Raw genomic sequence first — 21,252 nt, 5'->3', positions numbered from 1 at the left:
AAGATGGAGACGCTTGTGCATCCATCCACATGACCCAGACGAGAACTGGTGGAACTTCGACGATCGTCATCAGCGCGAATTGACCGTCACCTCGGACGTGAGCATCGATGCAAACGACGTGGTAATCAGTCGATACTCCATTCTCAGGACCCGCAGATCGCTGATGTGCGCGAAACCAATACAGCCATCCTGCTTGTGCTAACGGGGGAGAACTAAAAGTCGAAAGTCCCTATAAGCAGCAGTGTTGAAAGCTCCCCTACCCGAGTGGCATCCAGAGATAAAAAAAAAACTAATCAGAGATAGAATCTGGCCAGTATGCGCCTTCACTACTGCCACGAAGCTGATCAAGACGAAAGCAGAAGTATTTGCTACCATTAAAGCCGGATGATTTTTGCTGAGACCAATCTCGTGAATTTTTGTCGGAAGGAGGTTCCCTCTTTGAGACTTGGACAGATCGATAACAGGCAATGGGTTTGCTGGCTGGAAGACGTATAAGAAATATCGAGCGATAGCACCAGCTGCCGCAATTCTACACCTTTGCCAATCCTAACTGGCGGTAGTGTAAACCAAAACGGAGTGAAGTAACCGAAGTAACATCTAAAGGTGTAGTCATGCGTGAACGAAAGTGTTGTATATTTGGTTGGACTGACATGTGAAGTGGCTAAGCTACATACATGGCCTCGGTCAATGTCTCTTATGGTCGAAATGTTGTTACTTTGGGCCAATTCGGGCTCCGGAATTCGAAAGAGCAGCTTTGGTTGACCGTGCGCGAACGTCATCTGTGCGAAGTATTTGTCGTAGCAAACTCAGCCACGAATGGAAACATCGGACATTGACGCAGTTCCAAGTCTCCAGACCAGACGAGGAGACCACAGCGATAGCGTCACGATTCGACTGGAGTAGGAGGGCATGACACGGACGATGAGGTGGTGATCCCAGATGATTCCTTGAACGAGAACTGCGTCGTGTAATTTATCGTCTTCCACAAAGAAGAAATGGCCAATGATAATAATGTGTCCTAGAAGACACAGAGCAACAACAGAAGCTGCCATTCTTGGTCGAAAGCGCAGCTTCTCTCTCATAGCAGGAGTGAGAGCGTCCAAAGTGAACGCCCACAAGCTCCATAGCCACCATGTGAGCAACATGAGATACCGTGAACGTTCCCACTCATAAAGTACACGGACATACAATGTGGCTGTGGTAGCTTGGAAAACGAAGTAGAAAAAGTCGAACGAGAAGCTTGAGCAGCTCTCGCTAGTAGCAACGATTAGCATCACGAAGATAACGGTACAGAATAAAGCACCCCATGCTTGTGTGAAGACAACACTAGCGTGGGTGGTACGAAAAATCACAGACAAGAGTAGAAAAGGACAAGACGATAGCAATGATATCAATACCGTACAACTGCACCAGACTACTTCCCGTAATTACTACAGAGGCAGTATAACGTGGGTTGAGTCGAATGTGTCCGGATATTTAATCAACATCATGTGTTGGATCATTGGATCATGCTCGGCTCATGAACTATTTGAGATGAGTGGGACGCAGCGACAGCGTGTTTTCTTCGTGTTGAGTGTGTAATCTATCGATACAGACTCAATTTCGAGCAGGTCCAATAACCCACACCAAAAAGCTCCATCAATTATCGACGATTTCTGCCTCATTTGTAGTGTCTGACGCTTCCTAACGACGATTTTATTGATTAAGAGTGAGAAGGTAATCATTCCGGTCCCAATGATATCCACTCCGAAGAGACTGAAACGCGCGTGGTTGTTGCTGTGAGTAAGCACCGAGAAGCTAACACAACCGTCTAGACGCCCTAACATGATCCACAGTAACATAAAAAAAATAGTGGTGGAATACCGAGGATAGTGACGATAATAAAAGGTTGAATTCCTCGCACTTGGGCGTCAATAAACACGATATTCTGGATACCGATCCAGTCGATCATCATTCTGCAGACACGCAGATCCCAGAAGTAACTAAGACTGGGAGTGTTGTGGAACACGAGAAGAACCAGAAGTCGAACGTCTTCATAACGAGGCGTGCAATGTCATATCTGAGCGTACTCGAAGCACTGAGACCCATGGAAAGCCATATCGTAAGGCAATTACTGCCAGAATTTGTCCGGATCGAGAGCCGACTCCTATAACAACGGTGTTCATCACCATCCCGACCATATTCGCCAGTAATAATGAGCGGTGATACTCGAAGAGAGAACGATGATTAGCTTTGTGAACTGTCGCTGGAAGAAGCTCTCCTCGGACGGATCTGGATAAATCTATAGCCGTTCAAGAGCATATATGAGGACAGCGAGGGCTCTGGATCCCACGAGCATTTTCTACTCCTACACTATTTAAAAGTAGCAAATAAAATCTTGCTTGAAGCTATATTTGATATTTGCATTCATTTTGGCTTTTCTTGGCAGAACGACGTAGCCGGTGACACTCTAGTGCGTCGAGATAAAGCGGATGCCAATGTCTTGACTTCGACGATTTGTGACATATGTGAGCTTCTCTGTCTTCCTCTCGAGAAAATGTTATCGTACGAGACTGTACCTCGAAGAATCGATACATTACCGTCGCAGGCTGAGGCCAGCCGTGAATTCAACCGCACACACCAAATCGAGAGCGTCAAAGATCGACTCATGTAAAACGGTACCACACGAAGCACCAAATGATGATCCCAGATGGTCCCTTCCATCATGACTGAGTCTCGTAGTTCGGTATCTCCAGTTCGAAAAATTTGATATATTATACGGAGATGATCGAAGAGGAGAAGACACAACACGGGCGCGGCGAAGCGAACCTGGAACTTGAGCATATTTCGTGTGGTCGGGGTCAATGCGTCTAGTGTGAACGCCCACTGAGCCCATAGCCACCACGATAGTATCATAAGACAGCGCGAAGTATTCCAGTTGTACAGGATACAAGCACCGATATCTGTACCGGTGATTTGAAACGAGTAAAACGCGAAGTCGAACGAGGTAAAAAGAAGTTTTAGCAATTGGCGTTGGTAGAAGACGACAAAGAGACCAGTAAATGTGGCGGTGCACAGTAGCGCAATAAATGGTACTAGACACTTGTGCTTTTCTTGTGTTGCGAAGAGTTCGGACCCGGAGATATGCGAGAGTATGAGCCCTACTGCTCCAATTGCGTACAATATTGCTAGAAGCCAATTAGGAAAAGATACTTGTTGTGGAATGCAGCACGGTAGTAGCGTGTTCTTCGCCTGAATCGTCAGTGGGAACCTGACAAACATCAAGTTCTGGATCTCGTCAGGACCACGAAGTGACGATTCTTTTGACTGACATCTCGAATCTTCACTTGGCCACGCCAACGCTATGGAAGGCCCGCCTCTCCGCTCAAATTTGAGCCTACATCGATAAATAACACACTCTACCATCCCCGAAGACCTTCTTCTCTTCACTCGAAGTACTTTACGCCTTCGAAAAACGATCTTGGCGACAAGAAATCCTAGTGACACCATGCCATTCCCGATCACATCCAAACCAGACAATTCAAAAGTTCTTTGCTGAATTTCGTACTTCACAATCGTAAACGTGGAACCTCCATCTACTTTCCCGAGCAAAATACAGATAAGCACGACGCAAACCGATAATATCGTGGCGATCAGGATGTAAGTGAGACTTCGGAGACCCAGCACATGTGCATCAACAAAAACGACGTGGTGGTATCCAATCCAATCGATTAACATCCGTACGGAGCGTAAATCTCCAAAATACATCGACATTGTGACGGTAATTGTAGTCGTGATTGCGGAGAAAAACCAGAAATCGAAAGTTCGGAACACCAGACGCACGATATCGTATCTCAACGTTGTGATACTTCCCAATCCTATCGGGATCCACAGAAGAGCCGCCAATACAGCAGTCATGCGCCCGGTTCGTGCTTCGACGAGTGGAACTAGTACATTCAAACAATATGATAATACAGCGCACACCAAGACAGGTCGGTAGTGCTTGTAGTACTTGCGGCGGATGAAAGTGTGAACCTTCGCCGGCAATAGTCGACCTCGAAAAGACTTGGACAAGTCAACTACAGGAAGCGGCTGGGCGGGTACCAGCGTGTAGACAATCTCACGTAATACGTTATCACCCTTGGCGTCGGCCGGCATGAGTCAACAGTCTTCTCACGATTGCACTGGTTGATTCACAAGGTGATCGACCAGTCGTGCCAGCAGTAATTAGAGAGCGATTTAGGCCACACCATGCTCATCTATCTTTGGACTAGGAAGAACGAGCACTGCAAATAAAGATTTCTTCTTATCACACCGAGTCACAAGAACGGCTGTTGGTTCTACCAAACAGTAGCAATGTAAACTGCATAATAAATACAATGGAGCTCACATAGCATGAATGGGTCATAAAACCAAGGAACGACAAAAAGTATTCTGGTCGATGATTAAGAAAAGACATCCAGCACTATTGATAGCGTTTCACGACCTGATTCTGCTCTATAGGAGAACAGCTACAACATCGTGGCGGGTTGCCGTGTAATTAAAGTCGATACGATGCCCTCTCAACCACGCAGAACGCTACGAAATACCCTGATAACAAATTACAGATCGAGTAGAGCAACGTCCTCAGATGCAGGTGCTGCATCTGAAGAAGGGATTGGAAATGTGCCTGTCAGGTCACCTACACGTCTGCAACTTCTCTGGAGACAAAGGCGCACGGTAACTCCAGCTACGTTACATTCATTTCGAGTGTCTGAGCAACGATCGACAGCATCACCTTCTCCAGTTGTGGAAACTGACCCCAATGACAACATCGTTTTCCTCAACAACCCAACAGAGCGGCCACATTTTTTTACTAAACAAAAGTCAAGTAACACCAGAGCTAAACTCGAGAGATCTGCTATCAGTCAAAGCTCCGTGAGCAGTCAACGGAGTTTTACGCGCAGATTTACATCGTCGGGTGATTCCTTCAAAGAAGAAACATCTTCCGGGATACAACAAGAAAAAACAACGCTGACTTCAGATACGCTGATTGCAAAGACAGCAACGAAGCCACGACGGAGACTGCGCGCGAAGGAAGAGCTTTGTATCGTGCTACCTCGCTCAACAAACGGTGGCCGGACCAGGTCGCAGAAATCCTGGTTCTTAGGATCAGGAGTTATCGGCCGAGAACCTGGAGAAGGAACGATTGTAGCCACGAGAGAAAAGTCGATGGATGCTGTACATGCCCAAGTATCCGTAGCTGGTGACGACTACTTTGTACGCGACGCACAGAGCACATCAGGCACGTTCCTTTGCTTAAGTACACAATTCCGTCACTTCCCACAACGAGATGGCTTTCGTCTGCGTCGCGGGGATGTCTTTCGGATCGGTCCAACTACTTCTATTCGAGTTGTAGACCTGCAGACCACAACCGATCAAACCTCACTACGAAGCGACAAGTCTCGCTCGAACTCGTGTTCCAGTCTGACTATAGCAACAGAGCAATCCACGTCACTATCCGACAAGTTTGAGAGATCAAATAGCACTAGAAGCATAGGCAATGGAACGTCTAGACCAGTATTAAAGCGCATGTCCACCGTCGAGGAGCTCCGTCTTCTCGCTGCCGACATCGAGGATGAACTCATGAACGACGACGGTAGACGTCTCTCAAAAGTGACTCCAGGAGACGAAGTATCCGGCGACAACAAGGACACTTTACCAGTGCGATCGAAGAAAAGTGTCCGATTTAACGACACACCTCCACTCATGTCCGATGGAACTGTGTTCCTGGGAAGTCGCTACTTACGTCCAGAAGTCAAGGAACTTCACTATCACGAGCCATCCCAAGTCGAAGACGCCGACGACGATATGATCAAGCAACTTGTTGGAAGTGAACATGATCCACCTGAGTCTAACACAAAACCGCGTCGGTCTTCCTCCATTCGCCTCGTCATTTTCCAGCACGACCCCACGAATACAAGCGCAGAGTCTGTGAATCCTCGAGAAGTAACGCTACCGGGTGAAGCAACATACCTCATCGGGTCCTCCACTGCATGCGACGTCCGTATTCTCCCGTCCGAAGGCATCAAGATCAGTGCTGTTCATGCTAAAATCTCGTTTGACGGCGCATCGTTCGTACTGCAGGACGTCTCTTTCGAACGAGATCCACAGAGACAAACACGCGTCTTGCTTACGCAAAGACCCGTGCGAGTTACGCGCGGAGACTGGCTGTTACTCGGTACATGCGCACTGTACGTAACAACTGTGACGAGAGCGTTCGACTCGGATCGTCGTCCAGATATGAAGGAGGCAGCCATGCGCTTGGACGTCTTACGGTTGTCCAAACGAAAGCCACGAACAAAAGGATTGTTCGTTCCTGTAGGTTTCCGATTGCACTCTGCTTCTGGCTCTGGAGCATCCAGTGGCAGTAGCGGGTGGGGCGGCAGTAGTGGCGGACCTGTCACGTTCGGTAAGGGCAGAGACTGCGACGCTCAAGTCTTCACTGCGTCGTTGTCGACGGAACAATTTAGTGTCCAACTCGAGCGTGGCACCTGCATGATCACGTCTAAGCCCACAGGACTCAACGCTGGCACCTACTTCCTCATTGGGCGTGACGAAGTTGGAGCTGACAACGCAGACGACACTGAAGCTGAGATAGTCAAGCACACGAGCAAACCTCTGCTACTGTCTGAAGGGTGCGTCTTCCGGTGTGGAGGATGTGAAGTGGAAGTCATCTGTGTGAAGAACTCCTCGGCTACCAAAACTTCAGCTGCGATAGAGCAACAACACGTTCTGTTCTTGAGTGCCATGTCGTGGCTGCAGCCGATCGTGAACGACGAAAAAACTATCGCGAATGTTGCACGTTGTGGCCAACGGATGACGTTGAGTTCAGGTGACATGGTCTACGAGAAAGGAGACGCCGCGAACGTCGTCTTCATCGTGATAAGCGGGGAGATAGATCTCCATGTCGCCAGCACGTCCGGTACTCTGATCCAGCAAGTGACAACTGGAGGGTTCTTCGGAGAAGTGAGCTTGGAGGACCCGTTCGAAGCGTGCACTTTAAGGCCGCATGGTGGCGGTCTTGAGTATCTCGACACGGCGAGAGCAACTGCAGCGTGTGAGCTGCTAGCCCTGGCGAGAGAAGATGTCTGCGGATATCTCGAGCTATACATGGAGGTAATACGCGCTCACTTAAAGCACGATCGACGTCGAGACAGGATCATCCGTGCTGCGTGCACTAGTGTACCTTGGCTACAGGGGATTCTACTCCGAGAGATGCAAATACTGGCAGCCCAGGCCGAAGTCGTCGTCTATCCTGCTGGGTCGACGTTATTCGAAGACGGGAAGCTGTTCGTACCAGCTACGTTCGCTGTAGACACGTTTCAGATCCGTGATGGTCTTCTTGTACTCAACCGTGGGAATGCTCAGATCGTGAGAAGTAAACACGAAAAACAACGTCGGAAGCTGAAGAAAACAAACGCAGAAGGCGTCGACGATGTCCATGACGAGGCAGAAGATGAGCCAATCGAATGGTGGAGGTTCCAAGACCCAGTAGTGGCTATGGGCTCAAGTTCTTCTCCGTCGATACTGGACTTCGGTGACTTGTCTTTCCGCCTCAAAGCGTATTCTTCCGTTGAATGTTACTTCATAGCTGCAGCCCATCTAGTACACTTGATCGATGGTATGACAATAGGCACCCCGAGTGCTGGATCCGAAGCCCCTTTAGCCGCTCAGATGCCGTCTCCAATGAAGCGAAATAAGTCAGGAAGGCGAATACACGACTCCCAGGTAGTGACCAGTGCGTTGCATTCTGATGGCAGCGGTGATGACGATAACTACGACACGCTGGACGGGTCCGACGGTGAAGGAGATTCCACTGCAGTGTATCGATGGAGACGCAAGAAGCGCAACAAACAGCTTCTGGATCAGATAGTGCAGGAGACGCAGAATGACGCACAGATATCCAACGCAATGGTCTTGTACGTGCTAGCGGGGGCACAACGCGGAGATATCCACGTGGTCCGTAACGTGGCATCTGTCGGAGGACTGCTCAGCGGCGCTGATATCGAGCTGAACGACCGGTATGTCTCGCGTACACATGCCGTCATTGAATACCACGACAGTCGGTACTGGCTGTACGACAACGGGAGTAAGTGGGGGACGTTTGTGCGTCTCGAAGACGACAATGCCGTCGATATCAACCCTGGAGATGTGTTTCTAGCCGGAGAGATCGAATTCACTTGTCTCGCGTCGTATCCGGAGCGGAACAAAGCCAGTCTCTGCTGTGTAATGTGAATTAGCCACGAACTAGACTGTGAAAACTAGTAGTTAAACGTTGGATAGACGGCGTTTTCACCTATTTAAGAGTCTTACAGAGCGAACCTGGCCCAACCAATACGTGTGCTAGTGCAGCAGTTTGTGTGAACTCTTGCCCTGATTGGATGTCAACGCACACGGGGCCGCCCACGACCTGAAGCCCACCAACGATCGGAAGGAGCTCGATCCACACTGTCTGCACCGTCTGCGCTTCCAACAAGCCAAGGTTCTGGCATGACGACATCAAAATTGTTAGGTACGCTTCCAGACAATTTAGAGAAAATCTCACGAACATACCTGATGTGACGCGGACGAGCACACAATTCCACGCATCAATTCCTTACGAAACTGTAGCTGCAGCGCCAGACTCCGCGTGGTATTGTTCGTCACAGATATAGCAGCCAAGAATGGCTGTCCAACCACAACCTCCGTAGGAAGTTCCTGCATTGCTACTAGAACCTCGCTGTGCCCACCTCCAGAAGTCCCCGGAACCTTCCGCACCACCGGTTGACTCTGTACGGAGCCTGCTTCACCCATTGACGTTTTCCAGCCCACATGAAGTCGCCCCAGATTCTGGGAGCCCTACAATGTACATGCAAAAGATATATCAGAAACACACACTTTTTGTCAAGCAGTGTGTTTTTAAATAACATACCTGAGTCGTCAATAATGATGGATCTGACGCTGGATCATACCACACTCGGAACACTCGTTGGAGCTCTTCCTGGGGGTACACAAGTGTCTGTGGGCCGTTGTTTAGAGACAACAATTCCTTAATTGACGGCCGCTCTCCTCTGTTGCCACCAGAATTTACGACCATTTCTTCCGATGTGAACGGCGCTAGCGGTAGAAACTTGATACTGTCCACAAAAAGTGGCAACTTGGATACATTACGGATCTGCGCCTCCACAATGGCCTCTCCGTGTTGCTGCGACGCCGGCGAGTTCTGTTTGAAGGTGATTACCAGTGGGTTCTGCACGGCAAACCGGTAGAATTTCCGGAGCGACTTGTTCTCGCCCGTGACGGGGTCTACGTAGGCCACACCGACTCGTAGAACGTGATTCCCCACTAGGTTGAGCGGGTAGTCCACTACCATATCCAGACTGGAGCCAGCAGGTAGCATTGCCACGGGATTAGGAGGAGGAAGTTTGCCTGTGCGGGCGTACCGGTTATCGTGCAGCTCCACGCGGTCGTTCGCACATTGAATATTGGCCGAGAGTCCCACATCTCGTAACTCGCAGGTGTAGGGGTTGATGACGCTGATGTAGCTGCTGAATGTGTTGCCTAGGAAGATTTCTCTGGGGTGAAATATTACAGTCAAGAAAAAAAAATGACGCGGACAGAAGACCAACGCACCCGAAGCTGTCGGGTAAGATGAGCATACTGGAGAGTGCGAACTCGTGCTGCGTGGCAGTGGAATCGTCCATGGATGTAGGTAGCATGGAGCCACCGCTGGCACCTTGCACGTACAGCTTGGGTTTGTACAGCCGCATCACTGCGAAGATTGAGACAATTACGAAAGTTACGATATACTCCATCGTAGAGGCATGGAGCTGACGAAAGGAGAGATACACACCTTTGAGAGTTGGCTGCACAGACGGGGGAAGTGGAGATGACGTGGGTGCAGTACCCCCGCCGGAAGAGGGCGGGCCGCTAGTCGCGTACGAGGAACTCATAAAACCGCAGTAATCAAGTGTTCGGTATGCAATCCCAAAAGTCGTATCCTGTATTTTATCCTGCTTTTTCACTTACCGGTAAAAGTAACATTTTTTGAAATCAAGTTTTCTACATTCGTGCAACACGAACATTGATTGTCAAAGGCTCTGCTCATTCGCCCTTACTTGACACGAGGAGAGTAAGATGCTTGCCCGCTCGCTGTTCCGAGCCGCATCCAGCGTTCGCAGTACGTCACTGGCTGCCGCGCCTGTCAACTTCGCTGCTGCTCAAGTTGCGCGCTTCTCCGACGCCCCCACGGTATCATTTGCCTCGAAATGCTGCTTTAATTCAACCAAAAACTCACTTATGCTGATTGTAATGGGTATTTAGATGCACGGCACGACGATCCTGTGCGTCCGAAAGAACGGCAAAGTGGTACGCTGTAAATACCTGCTAGAATGAAGGTGATACAGTTCCTAATCTGTGCTGTTCTACTACTAGTGTCTGATCGGAGACGGCCAAGTATCGCTGGGTCACACCGTGGTCAAGCCTAACGCCAAGAAGGTGCGCCGCATCGGCGAGCACATCGTGGCAGGCTTTGCTGGCTCCACGGCTGATGCTTTCACACTCATGGAGCGCCTGGAGGCCAAGCTTGACGAGTACCCCGGTCAGCTCACTCGCTCATGCGTGGAGCTGGCCAAGGACTGGCGAACGGACAAGTACCTCCGTCGTCTGGAGGCTATCCTGATCGTTTCGGACATTAATCAATCATACACGCTCACTGGCAATGGAGACGTGTTGGAGCCTCATGATGGCATCATTGGCATCGGCTCAGGAGGCACTTACGCTCTGGGTACGTGCAGTTTTGCTACCGGTTTTGTTGTTAAATAGCAGATAACCAATACCATTGTGTCGTGGATACTGTAGCTGCCGCTCGCGCCCTGATTGACCAGGACTTGGACGCTGAGACGATCGGTCGCAAGGCTATGAAGATTGCCGCTGACATCTGTGTCTACACGAACGGAAACGTGGTTGTGGAGATGCTAGAGGAGGGCAAGGACAACAGCAAGGAGGAGAAACAGGAGGAGTAAGCGACGTAGACCATAGTGCATCGAAGTTGCAGCAAGACACGACAGATACGAAATCAATACGTAAGTCGTCCAGTTTCCAAACGTTATCCTTGCATGTGTCCTTAAAAAGACCGTTGTTGTAACGTTAGATAAGAGAAAAAAATGAATGAATATGATGCTACTGTAGTAAATCATACTTCCTCTGGTCGGAAATGATCACGCGAAGTTAGTATGATAGGTCTTTCAACTGTTCAATCCTCGATATAAATTTGAAAAAACCTATCATACTAACTGACACGTCTTTCAACTGCTCTATCCCCGATAGGAATGCTCTTCAGTGTGTCACGTACTTCGTCTCGATTCTTCCGCTTTCTGCCGCTGTTCTTCTTAAGCCGGTTAAGTCACTCACCCCTACGACACCAGCCGTCATTGCAGAGCTGTACAGCTTCAATTAACTTCACGGTGTCCGGAAGTCGGCTCATAAGAACATCAAACGCTTCACGGGGTAGTTCTCTGTTGTTGCTGATCTTTAGAAGCTCGTCAATGACGGCTTTTGCACTCGTTGTCGATAAGGTTGGACTTCGGCATGTTTATAGAGGAAGAAACAGCGTAGCGCAGGCGTGGCGGGTCGCACTCCAGGCGAGGCTTGAAACCTTGAGAGCTAAAACTGAAATTGCAGAGGCTATAGAAGTCCGTTCTACGCACAACCGGTGGCTTTAAAAAGAGGAGGTGCAGGGCTTCCGTTTGGTCCAATCAGATGCCGTATTGGATAAATAGAGCTGAAGCGATTGGTCATTTTGTCGGTTTCGCGTGATCATTTCCGACCAGAGGAAGTAGTCGGCAAGAGGACGATATGAGAACACTACCAGTTGTCACACTAACTGCATCAACATCACCCCCGCCTGACGAGTTACATGACAGTGTACAGGTTGATGTCTGCAGCGCGCTGCTACTTGATCCTTTCGTCCCTTGCTCCTCGAAAATCGTGACAATGGTTGGAAGGCGTGTATAAATGTATTGGTGCGCCTGTGCGCTATCCTGCTTTTTTCCTGCTTAAATGTTGTTGGCGATGACGGAGTTGTACTTGTCAATGTTGCGCTTCAGGATGTCTTCTAGCGGACCCATAACTCGCTTGAACGTCTTACGGTCCAATATGAGGCACTTGACCTTGCCTTTAGCAGTCACTGTTGCCTGGCGCGGTCGGGTCGTGAGTAGTGCGATCTCACCAAAGTACGCGCCTGACGTGAGCTCGCCCATTTCCTCAGGCGGGTCTGCTGGCGACAGCTGCTTCGTACACACTGCCACGCCTTCCTCAATAATGTAAAACAGGTTACCGTCATCACCCTGTGTGATAATGACTTCGCCGTCACTAAACGTCTCGGTCTTGAGAGCATCTGCGACGGTCAGACGCTCGTATTCGCTCAATGACTCGAGCAGTGGCACACGTTCGATGAAACCCTTGTGTGCCTCTCGCTTCTTCAATGTCGTCTCCATAATGATGAACTTGAACGTCTGTCGGTCCAATGCCCATGCCTTCGAGTGTTGCACAGCCTTCACAGTTGCAGCACGTGGAGCGTTGTACATGAGTGCCAACTCACCGAACGACATCGCCTCGGTACACTGCATTAGGTGAAGCAAAATGTCAGCATCACAGTATAAGACAAAAAATACTATTACTACATCAAAATGGGTACACACCGTTTGAACAAGCACACCGTCCTTGTAGACCTCGCAGACGCCGCTCTCCAGGATGTAAAAGTTGTCTCCGTCGTCTCCCTGCTTGATGATAATGTCACCGGGCTCGAACTCCTTTGGGAACATGGCGTCGAGCACGATATCGTGCTGCTTCTCATCCAACGACTTGAACAGGATATTCTCGGCTACCATGCGACCGATCCCTTCCCTCTCCTCTGCAGACTTGGGATGCACCACACGCTCGAATTGGCGAGCACTGTCACGTCACATTCAGAACAACAAGGAGGGTCAAGTTAGTGCAACCAGCATCAGACAGGACGGGACCACTACCGTCACTAACCTCAATGGGTCAATAGTTTCAGCGGACACCGAAGTGCGTCGTCCCTTGGCCATGATCTTGGGTGGCGGCACGCTGGCAGCGATCTCACCGACGGCGTCTCCACCCTCGTCCTCGTCCTCACTCTCGCTGTCGTCTGAGTGATCTGTTAGTGAACACAGACAAGAGACCCCTCGGTTAGATACCCTCCTCTCTCTGCCAGGGTTAGCACTCAAAACCGTCGCGTACATTGCGAGCGTGGTGAGGCAGGGTTAACATCCTTTGCGCCGGGCTTGTGACGCGGCGTGGCTTCCTCCGGGTAGTTGGTGTGCAGGTACTGGATGATGTGCAGAATCGGGTTCTCCGGTTTGGCCAGTAGCAGCGACTCCACGAGGTTGATGAAGAGCGTGTTAATGCCCTTCTTGTGCAGGTAGTCCTGTAGTTCCTGCTGTACGCCTTCTGCGTCCGTCATGGTCTCTGCTTTGGGTGCTGTGAGGGTTTGTATTTGGTAGTGAACGAGACCAGTTCGCTCGCCTGCGTGCTGGGAGGGCTCTGAACTAAACTGAGAGCCTGGCTGGCTGGCGTCACGAGACTTTCGCTCCAAAATGGAAGAAACTGCTGCAACAGACGCTGAACCTACACGAAAGATCGCTCACTAGTCCGCCTTTGTGTGTAGTCGCCCTCGACGCGATGGAGCGAAGTCCCGAATTAGAAGTCGTCAGAGCTGGCGTTGGTTTTTTTTTCTCGTGCCTCCTCGGCTCAATCTAAGTTTAGACCACAAGTTGCACTCAAATCTCAGAAATTGTTTCGCCAGTGCGCTGCCACCATCTGGACTGAATAAAAATGGGAGTTTTTTATTCACATGTGACCGTTTAAGGCATGCTAAAACAAAAAAAACGTTTTCGCATTTACAGCTCTTATGCTCTAAGACTCTGAGCTAAGAGGCATTAATACTTCGAAGACGTACAGATGACAATCCATGGCAACTGTAATTTTAGACCGCGAAAAAGATTGGTTTAGGTCTCCTAAGGCTTTTTAGCGTAAACTCTCCTGGTTCAGGGGGTTGTCCGGAGAACGGCGCCACTATAAAAATCATAGCGATACAGTATCACAAACACCTGTCAGCAATGCACGAAAGAAATAATAGCCGCAGCCTTACCATCTCGCTAAGCTTTTGCTTGTACTGCGACAACTTCAATCCCGGGAAGTCCTCCTTGACCTGAGGCATCATAACTTCCTCAAAGGCCTTGTAGGCGGCCTTCGCTCTGCGTTCGGGATGCTTCTCCAATTCCTTGTCGCCCACACTAAGTAAATCGAGCGCCGCGTCCAAACTGCGCGCATCCGATGGCTCATCCTGGTTCCTGTTTCTATTGGCTTGGAAGTTGTTCTCGAACTTAATGGCCTTCTTACCGGGTTTTCCGGCTGTGCGAGCCTCCTCGGCTTCTCTAAGCGCCGCCATCTCAGCCTGCGTGAGCTTTTCACTGGCGCCTCCGTTGTTTTGAAGCGCCGCGAAGGCTGAGGGCTTCTTGGACCCGCGATTGTTCTTCTTGACTGCGGGCTTAAGTGCGTCCTCCCAGGGCTTGGCCACCTCTTTGACCGTCTTCTTCTGTTTGCGGATGGCGTGCTTATCCTCATCCAACGCGTGCTCCTCCAGCGCCAATAGCTTCTGTTTTTCGGCCTTCTTAGCCTCCTGCTCGGCGCGCTTGCGCTCCTCCTCCTGGCGACGCTTGTCAGCGCGCGCGTCCGATCCCTTAGCCCATTCCGCGGACTCGGCAGCGGCGTCCGCAGCAGCCTTGACGGCGTCCTTGCCAGCCTTAGCGGCGGCCTTTTTGGCCTTAACCGCTTCAACCTTGGTGTTCACACCTCCCTGCTTCTTACCCATAGCGATTGGTTGTGGTTTTACTTAAAGTATTGCTTTGCAATCAGTGCTGACAAGGACTGTATAAACGTTCAAAGTACAAAACGCGTTAAAACGCCTCCCTGAGTGTATATACGACGAACAAACGTTATTATGGAAAATTGGAGCGTCTAATCGCGTGGCACAGTGTACCAAAACTGAATTCAGGGTCTACTTAGCCATACCGCAGCAACCCCAATAGACAGGCCTCTCAAAACTAGGCAGTACTACCTAAAAACCTAGCAGATGCTCAACTAGGATTTTTCGTGCCTTATTTACTATACGAACTAGGGTGGTATTCAATGTTGATGATAGTATTAGATAGATGGTGAAATGTATGAAAAGCCTAGAATCTTCGAAGTTCACTTTGTGATGAGAGTTTCTGCTGCAATGGAGCTCGCGAGGGGAATTAGATCGAAGTATTGCTTTGCCTGCAACTGACCTTCAAGTGCATAGTTGGTCAGCGATCCTCGGTGGGCAGTTTTGACACCTTTAAGTGAGCTGAAATCACCTTCCACGGTATGGGTACCGGGTGGAATCGAAGCCAGCCCCAGCGCAAACGAAACTAAACGTGAATACTCACCAGAACCGTTCACAATACGCCATGCTTCGACTACACCTTTGGTGTAAGACCTGTCGACATAAGCCTTGAAAACCGGGTTGAGCTCGTACGTTTCACGCAACTTACGGACCTGCATCCAAATGCAGCTGATCACCCCACTTCCGTATTGGACTCTCAGTCTTTTCTTGTAAGGCAAAATCAGCTGACCAAACTTGGTCATATCTTTCAAAGACCGGAAAACCTTTTTAGTTGCAGGCTTCTTACGTGTTGCCTTCGCTAGCAGGACATCAAAAGGCCCGGTCGAAGAAGCTGGCTTCTCTTCCCTTCCAAAGGCTGTACAAAATTTGCATTGTGCTTCTAAAACTTCGTTACTAATAGTGGGTACTGGCTGGAGCCCAAGTTCGGTCTCGTACGACGTAAGATATCGCTGACGTGGCTCTGACTGCGGTAATTTGGCTTGTTTAAGCTTCAGCGGACGAGGCTTGAGTAGTGGAGTACGAGCTTTCCCTTTCTTCTTCTGTGGAGCCATAGCGGAAATCGTGAAATGAGAGAAGAAGGGAACAATGAACAGGCGCTGGGCGGTTGTGAAACCACTTACATGTAAATGAGAGAATTATAGAACAATGACAACACCCAGAGCTGTTTAAAGAGCTTTGGGGCTTCACGCAGGCGGTGGTTAGCTTTTACACTTGTGGTTTGTATGGAACTTTCCGGTTTCAACTAGGCGGCTGTCAAAACTTCGTTTAGGTAGTCAGTATTTTCTCGCAACACAAAGCCTAGTTTTAAGAGGCCTGCCAATAGAAGCACTCAAGGACCGCTGATGATTCCTCAGGCTGAGGTTGAGTCAACACTCGCCGCGATGGAGCTAGCTACAGTGTCACTAGACTAGTTTCACGTCGACTATTTGCTCCTGCTCGACGTGGAGAATTAGATCAAAGCCCTCAGTTCCCAAATTGACTCCAACGACGAGAACCTTCCTTCTTCAGCAGTCCACAGAGCCATCTAAACGTAAGGATACATTCAGTGCTGTACTTTATCCCTATTAACTGTTATTCGCTTCTATGCTAAATCAGATCACTCATGGGCCGGCCACCAAGCGCTGCTCGTAAGCATTTCGTGAAGGTAGGAGCTCGAAGGGCAAACTCGATCCACTATTGGACCCGCTGCAAGCATTGTCTGCGTGCTCATCAAGCGCGAGCGCAGGCACGTCAGCTCCAAAGCCCGTCAAGTCGAGAGCCTGAGTCACCTTTGCCTGATGCGATTGTCGGGCGGAAGGAAAAGTTCACGAGGCACCTTCTGAGGGAACACAATATTGTTGAGGAGGAAGATCAACCTGCTAACATATTGCGAGGGCCCCCACCATCTTTGTCACCGCCACCAACGCTTTCCCGACACGGCCAAGTCCGCATTTTCCGTCCTGAAACACCTCGCCTACAAGAGCGCCCTCCCCTGCCGCCGCACGCAAATACTTCACATTCAAACTATCCGTCAGCGTCAGCTAACCCGACACCTCGCCGCGAGCAGGGCCGAGAATATCGAAACGAAGACAATGTCGACCCCGATCGCTATACGTGTCTACCCACGAGTAGCTCGTCTGCAGATGTTTATCGGCGAGCGTATACGCCTGCCCAGTAGCGGCAATTTGAGAGGTTTTTGCTGGAGTTTCAGGTATCGTTGGCCTTACCGGATTCATACGTCGAACATCCTGCAACGCTACGCCTTTTTTACTTCCTGAATCCTCTATGTGTGGGGTCAATTCCTCGTCGCCGGACTATTGGTGGTCGTATCCTGGACGAATATGCCAACGAGTACGCCGAGGAAAGCGATGAAGAGCTGCGCGCTACTCAGAAGAAAACCGGAGGGCGCATAAATTTTCTAAGTGATGTGTGGCAAAATATCGCCAAACTGCACTTACTGGGGGTTCATCTCGTTTTGTTTGGAAAATTGGTCATCAAGGGGCTAAAGCCGGTCGGCTCCGAGCACGATGGAGTCGCTCTCGCGCGACAAATGGAAGCGCTCCTCATTGAAATGATTAATGATGGATGGAATGTTGGAGCCGTAATCACTGATGATGCTGGTCAATGTGCGCGTGCACGGCGCATCTTGGCTTGGCGCTGGCCGACTATACACTTCGGCAAGTGTTTTGCTCATGATATCAACAATTTAGTGAAGGCTGTCTTAAAAATCCATGAATTTCAAGATATCGCAGGACAAGCGTCTGCGGCCGTCAAGGCTCTAAATCGGTCATCATCAAAGTGGCTCCCACGATTTGAAGAGGTTATGATTACTACCTACAAACTGCGAGGCCAGAAGCCACTTGCTCTGCTCACGCTTTGTGATACACGTTGGAACTCCATCCAGGGCTGCTTTGCTTCGCTACTCCGAGTAAAAAAAAAGACATCCCTGCAGCAATTCGAAATACGGTATCACACGTATAAAGATCTCCCCAGCGCCGTTAAAGTGTTTGGTCTCAAAACATTCTGGACGTCTCTCAAAGAGGCAGAAAAAACAATCAGGCCGCTTTGCAACGCGTCCTATATCCTCCAACGCGATGAGAATACCTTGGTGGACGTCGTCTTGTGTTATCGCGACATCTTCGATGTTTTTTTTGCTGATCGTTATGCAAACGCACTTGTCAATCTCGTGGAAGACCGTTGGAAAGCCTGCGAACAGCCGTTGTACATGCTGGCGGTGTTTCTTCACCCTTTTCACGTAGGAACAGCCAAGGCACTGCCGTACACCGATATATCTTCCATCGATGCAGCCTGTGACTTCGCAGTATTTTACTTTCAGCGTTTTTTTCCTGACCGTGATGTTGGAACACTTCGTGATCACATGGATCTGTGGTGCACTGGTGAACTTTACCTTAAAAGAGATAAGAGGCCGTTGAGACCTGAGGAGTTCGAGGACGTCGTAAGATATTGGAGTTACGCAAGAAATATGAAGCCCAAATCCAACCTGCCGGATCTTGTTATTGCGGTACTGTCAATCGCTGCAAATACAGCAACATGTGAGCGCTATTTCAGCGAGGTCGGACGGATTCACACGCCGACATGTAATTGCCTGAAAGCGGATAAAGCTAATAAGGCCGCGATGATGCGGCAAGCCGTCCGAGAGAAATATCGTGAGGAGAAGGATACCGGCTCAGACTCTGATGATGAAGTGACAGACGAAGATAGCGAGGGCAATAAATACGTCGGTCGTATTATCGACGCAGCTGAGCGCCCATTCCGGACCAACAACGGAGATTCTTATGCTACACCATTGCATCAGAATGTCATTTCTCGTCTGCCATTGTCGTTGAGTATCCCGCCTTTTACTCGGAACCAGCCACGTGGTGTTCAACGACAGCCGCCTGCCACTACGAGTGGTGTATTGGATACTAGTACTCGAAGTCGTTTTGAACCTGGCAGTTTTGATCCTACGCGAAGATTGGACTTTTCAGGGTGCGATACAACGCACCAGCAGCGTTTTGTTGCAACAGGGCCCACTGATGTCGTCACAGCAAGTGACAGCTCTAATGATGACAGCCTCCCAATGGATGCGTCAGCTACGCCCCCTGATAGCGTTATTTCATACTGGTGCTCGCGTTTTGAACAACTTCAAGATGAATCGCACTCGACAGCAATGGCTGGTGCCTCTTCGGCGAGCTTAACATTGAGCGATGCCCCAGATAATCGAGCCGAAGACGTGACCATGCAAGAAGTTGGTGGTGCTAGCGTGCACATGTACGAAGGTGGAGATCTGCCCGTCGACAGTATAGACGACACTGTTGATCGTCGCTCTCGTCCTATTCTTAACTACAACGACCCGAATTTTCCGCAAGAAAAGACTCTCCCAGGACTTCGGGGTCTTAAAGTAACCCTTGTCGATTTGTTTTCTCTGGCTAGCATGTAGATATCACCGCGATAAATGTATTATTTTGTGTTCCTGTGTCCTTAGACGCAAGTGTTTGAATGTGTGTAGCTTTCTACAACACCACCAGATTCCTCACCGATATCTGTTAGCGTGCGTACGGAGATTTTATGCTTGAGGCTCGTCTACGAAAGAAGAGCGCTCTCCAGAATGAGGAGACTTTCACCGTTGAAAACGTCAGCACGTGCAGCAGCAATTACAACTACGCGTACGAAGAAGAGCGGATTTCATGACGACTAATTGCACTACTATTGGAGCCTACTTTATCGTGTTCAAGGCTCATTATTCAAACTACTTTCAAAGCACGTTTCTCTGGTTGAAGCAGAATGCTGCTTTCAGCTTGACTCTGTGTAGCACGACGTTACGTTCTGCGTCATGTTCACAACTAGTTGTGTGAACTACAAGGTGGAGACATAGACGTAGTCGCAGCACGGGTCCTACGGGCACGGGAGCACGTATTCAAGGCTAAATCGCACGTATTCTTCGGTTTATTCTTTGCAAACATTTGCAGTAGCTCTGATAAGAAAGAAGACGACCAAGCCCTCATCTAATCATTATCAATATCGCGAGACTAGCTTCTGATAAGTCCAATTTGTTTATATTTAACCATTTGATCTTCCTTCCTCTTAGGTTATCTGGAATTCCTTTGCAGTGAGATACATTAAGGTCTCAATTCCAAGGCAGACGTATCTTGCCCATCTGCCCCTAAAAACCAGACGCTTTCTGCTCAACGAGATTTTAAAGGTAGCTCTGTCAAGGTTTACAGAAGCGGGATCCACGCGCACTATTGAGATCAACGCTTTGCTTCATACTTTGTTTTTCGATTATTGTGATACAGTAAGCATGCCAAATGCCGACTGCGCTCTGAAACTACCACCGGAAACTGCAAGCATATTTTATCTAAGAAAAGATCGAGTGTGATCTATTAAATTAATCTGGTCTAGTGGCAATCTTTATCAAATTACACGCAGCAACAGTATGGTAAACAATTGAGCGACTGGTAGCGGGAATCTGGCAATTCTCTCGGAGATATGATGTTTGGGTACCCACGTCGAGCTCACCTTCCTTAACCAGGATTCGGCAATGATCTGGTTTTGGCTTCGCGTTCGCGTTCAGCTGCATGATGCATACCACCGCGGCTTCCTCCCACATCGGCGAAGCCGAACACCGCCCGGACTTGTCACAACTAGATGGTACATACGGTCCTGAGCGATACTTCGGCACGAATTAGGGTGATTTCATGAATAAATCCTTGGCATTGTCTTCTGGGGCCAATGGCAGCCGAACACCACCCATCAGATTTTATACTGAATTGCTTCACGCAGGTAGAGAATAATTCGCGGCTTGCCTGGGTTTTAGAACCTCCTGCTATTGACGGATAGTGAGGCGAGTGACATTACCCGCTGAGGCTACACCAAGAAGGAAACCACGACACAAAGAGATTATTAATACACGTATGGGTTTGCACCATAGCCCAAAGAGAAGTTTAGTACACGTATGGCACGGACCAGTTGACACTTGGTACAGTTGGAGATAGGTGACATCCTCCAATAAAAAATTCTCGTTGCTCACTTAGGCCTGGCTGTGCGTCTCGCTACAACGAAAATTGCTTGCTCTGGAGGTCGCGGGCAGTGAAAGCTTGCCGTGAAGCTCGTTTTCAGCTGGAATACAGCTTGAACACTTCTCCATGCTGCCGTGCATTACCATAAGGATCCATCGTCTGCCGTGATTAAACGTAACTTTGCGTCCCTAGAATTAATGATATACTGCTTTGTTCTTATTAGAAGGCCTGTGGTGGAGAGTCCAGCTTACTTAACGCAAGCTAAACTTCATCCAGGTAATTACCTGTTGGCTCTCGTAAAAA

At 49.3% G+C, this 21,252-nt stretch overlaps 8 protein-coding genes across 8 annotated transcripts; 2 read left to right on the top strand and 6 right to left on the bottom strand.

Annotated features, from left to right (window-relative positions):
• Window positions 1-69: 69 nt before the first annotated feature.
• PITG_02676 (uncharacterized protein) lies at window positions 70-779 on the bottom strand (the record flags this gene model as incomplete). The annotated part of the gene is made up of 2 exons (XM_002907536.1): window positions 70-198; window positions 675-779. 2 exons carry the CDS (start codon window positions 777-779, stop codon window positions 70-72), a joined length of 234 nt encoding a protein of 77 aa, XP_002907582.1.
• A 1,923-nt stretch (window positions 780-2,702) lies between these two features.
• Window positions 2,703-4,137, bottom strand: PITG_02675 (uncharacterized protein; the record flags this gene model as incomplete). The annotated part of the gene is made up of 4 exons (XM_002907535.1): window positions 2,703-2,729; window positions 2,791-3,081; window positions 3,251-3,273; window positions 3,396-4,137. The coding sequence occupies 4 exons, from the start codon at window positions 4,135-4,137 to the stop codon at window positions 2,703-2,705; spliced, it is 1,083 nt and encodes a 360-aa protein (XP_002907581.1).
• A 1,053-nt stretch (window positions 4,138-5,190) lies between these two features.
• PITG_02674 (uncharacterized protein) lies at window positions 5,191-8,256 on the top strand (the record flags this gene model as incomplete). The annotated part of the gene is made up of 8 exons (XM_002907534.1): window positions 5,191-5,471; window positions 5,514-5,634; window positions 5,695-6,690; window positions 6,742-6,900; window positions 6,958-6,987; window positions 7,048-7,399; window positions 7,445-7,642; window positions 7,754-8,256. The coding sequence occupies 8 exons, from the start codon at window positions 5,191-5,193 to the stop codon at window positions 8,254-8,256; spliced, it is 2,640 nt and encodes an 879-aa protein (XP_002907580.1).
• A 306-nt stretch (window positions 8,257-8,562) lies between these two features.
• PITG_02673 (uncharacterized protein) lies at window positions 8,563-9,954 on the bottom strand (the record flags this gene model as incomplete). The annotated part of the gene is made up of 4 exons (XM_002907533.1): window positions 8,563-8,859; window positions 8,933-9,575; window positions 9,634-9,772; window positions 9,854-9,954. 3 exons carry the CDS (start codon window positions 9,768-9,770, stop codon window positions 8,563-8,565), a joined length of 1,077 nt encoding a protein of 358 aa, XP_002907579.1.
• A 183-nt stretch (window positions 9,955-10,137) lies between these two features.
• On the top strand, window positions 10,138-11,024 carry PITG_02672 (ATP-dependent protease hslV; the record flags this gene model as incomplete). The annotated part of the gene is made up of 5 exons (XM_002907532.1): window positions 10,138-10,180; window positions 10,226-10,251; window positions 10,324-10,368; window positions 10,435-10,786; window positions 10,861-11,024. 5 exons carry the CDS (start codon window positions 10,138-10,140, stop codon window positions 11,022-11,024), a joined length of 630 nt encoding a protein of 209 aa, XP_002907578.1.
• A 974-nt stretch (window positions 11,025-11,998) lies between these two features.
• On the bottom strand, window positions 11,999-13,773 carry PITG_02671 (cAMP-dependent protein kinase regulatory subunit; the record flags this gene model as incomplete). The annotated part of the gene is made up of 4 exons (XM_002907531.1): window positions 11,999-12,623; window positions 12,702-12,954; window positions 13,039-13,180; window positions 13,264-13,773. 4 exons carry the CDS (start codon window positions 13,484-13,486, stop codon window positions 12,057-12,059), a joined length of 1,185 nt encoding a protein of 394 aa, XP_002907577.1.
• Window positions 13,774-14,039: 266 nt separating this feature from the next.
• Window positions 14,040-14,908, bottom strand: PITG_02670 (uncharacterized protein; the record flags this gene model as incomplete). Its single annotated transcript, XM_002907530.1, has 2 exons — window positions 14,040-14,064; window positions 14,127-14,908. 2 exons carry the CDS (start codon window positions 14,894-14,896, stop codon window positions 14,040-14,042), a joined length of 795 nt encoding a protein of 264 aa, XP_002907576.1.
• Window positions 14,909-17,432: 2,524 nt separating this feature from the next.
• Window positions 17,433-20,540, bottom strand: PITG_02669 (uncharacterized protein; the record flags this gene model as incomplete). The annotated part of the gene is made up of 6 exons (XM_002907529.1): window positions 17,433-17,595; window positions 18,106-18,366; window positions 18,936-18,990; window positions 19,468-19,513; window positions 20,153-20,172; window positions 20,450-20,540. The coding sequence occupies 6 exons, from the start codon at window positions 20,538-20,540 to the stop codon at window positions 17,433-17,435; spliced, it is 636 nt and encodes a 211-aa protein (XP_002907575.1).
• Between the last annotated feature and the right edge of the window lie 712 nt (window positions 20,541-21,252).

This window comes from Phytophthora infestans, genomic scaffold (genome assembly GCF_000142945.1).
Source record: "Phytophthora infestans T30-4 supercont1.3 genomic scaffold, whole genome shotgun sequence".
Classification (NCBI taxonomy): Eukaryota; Oomycota; class Peronosporomycetes; order Peronosporales; family Peronosporaceae; genus Phytophthora; species Phytophthora infestans.
The sequence above is the reverse complement of the archived record's forward strand: the minus strand, read 5'-3'. Positions and strand labels throughout refer to the sequence as shown.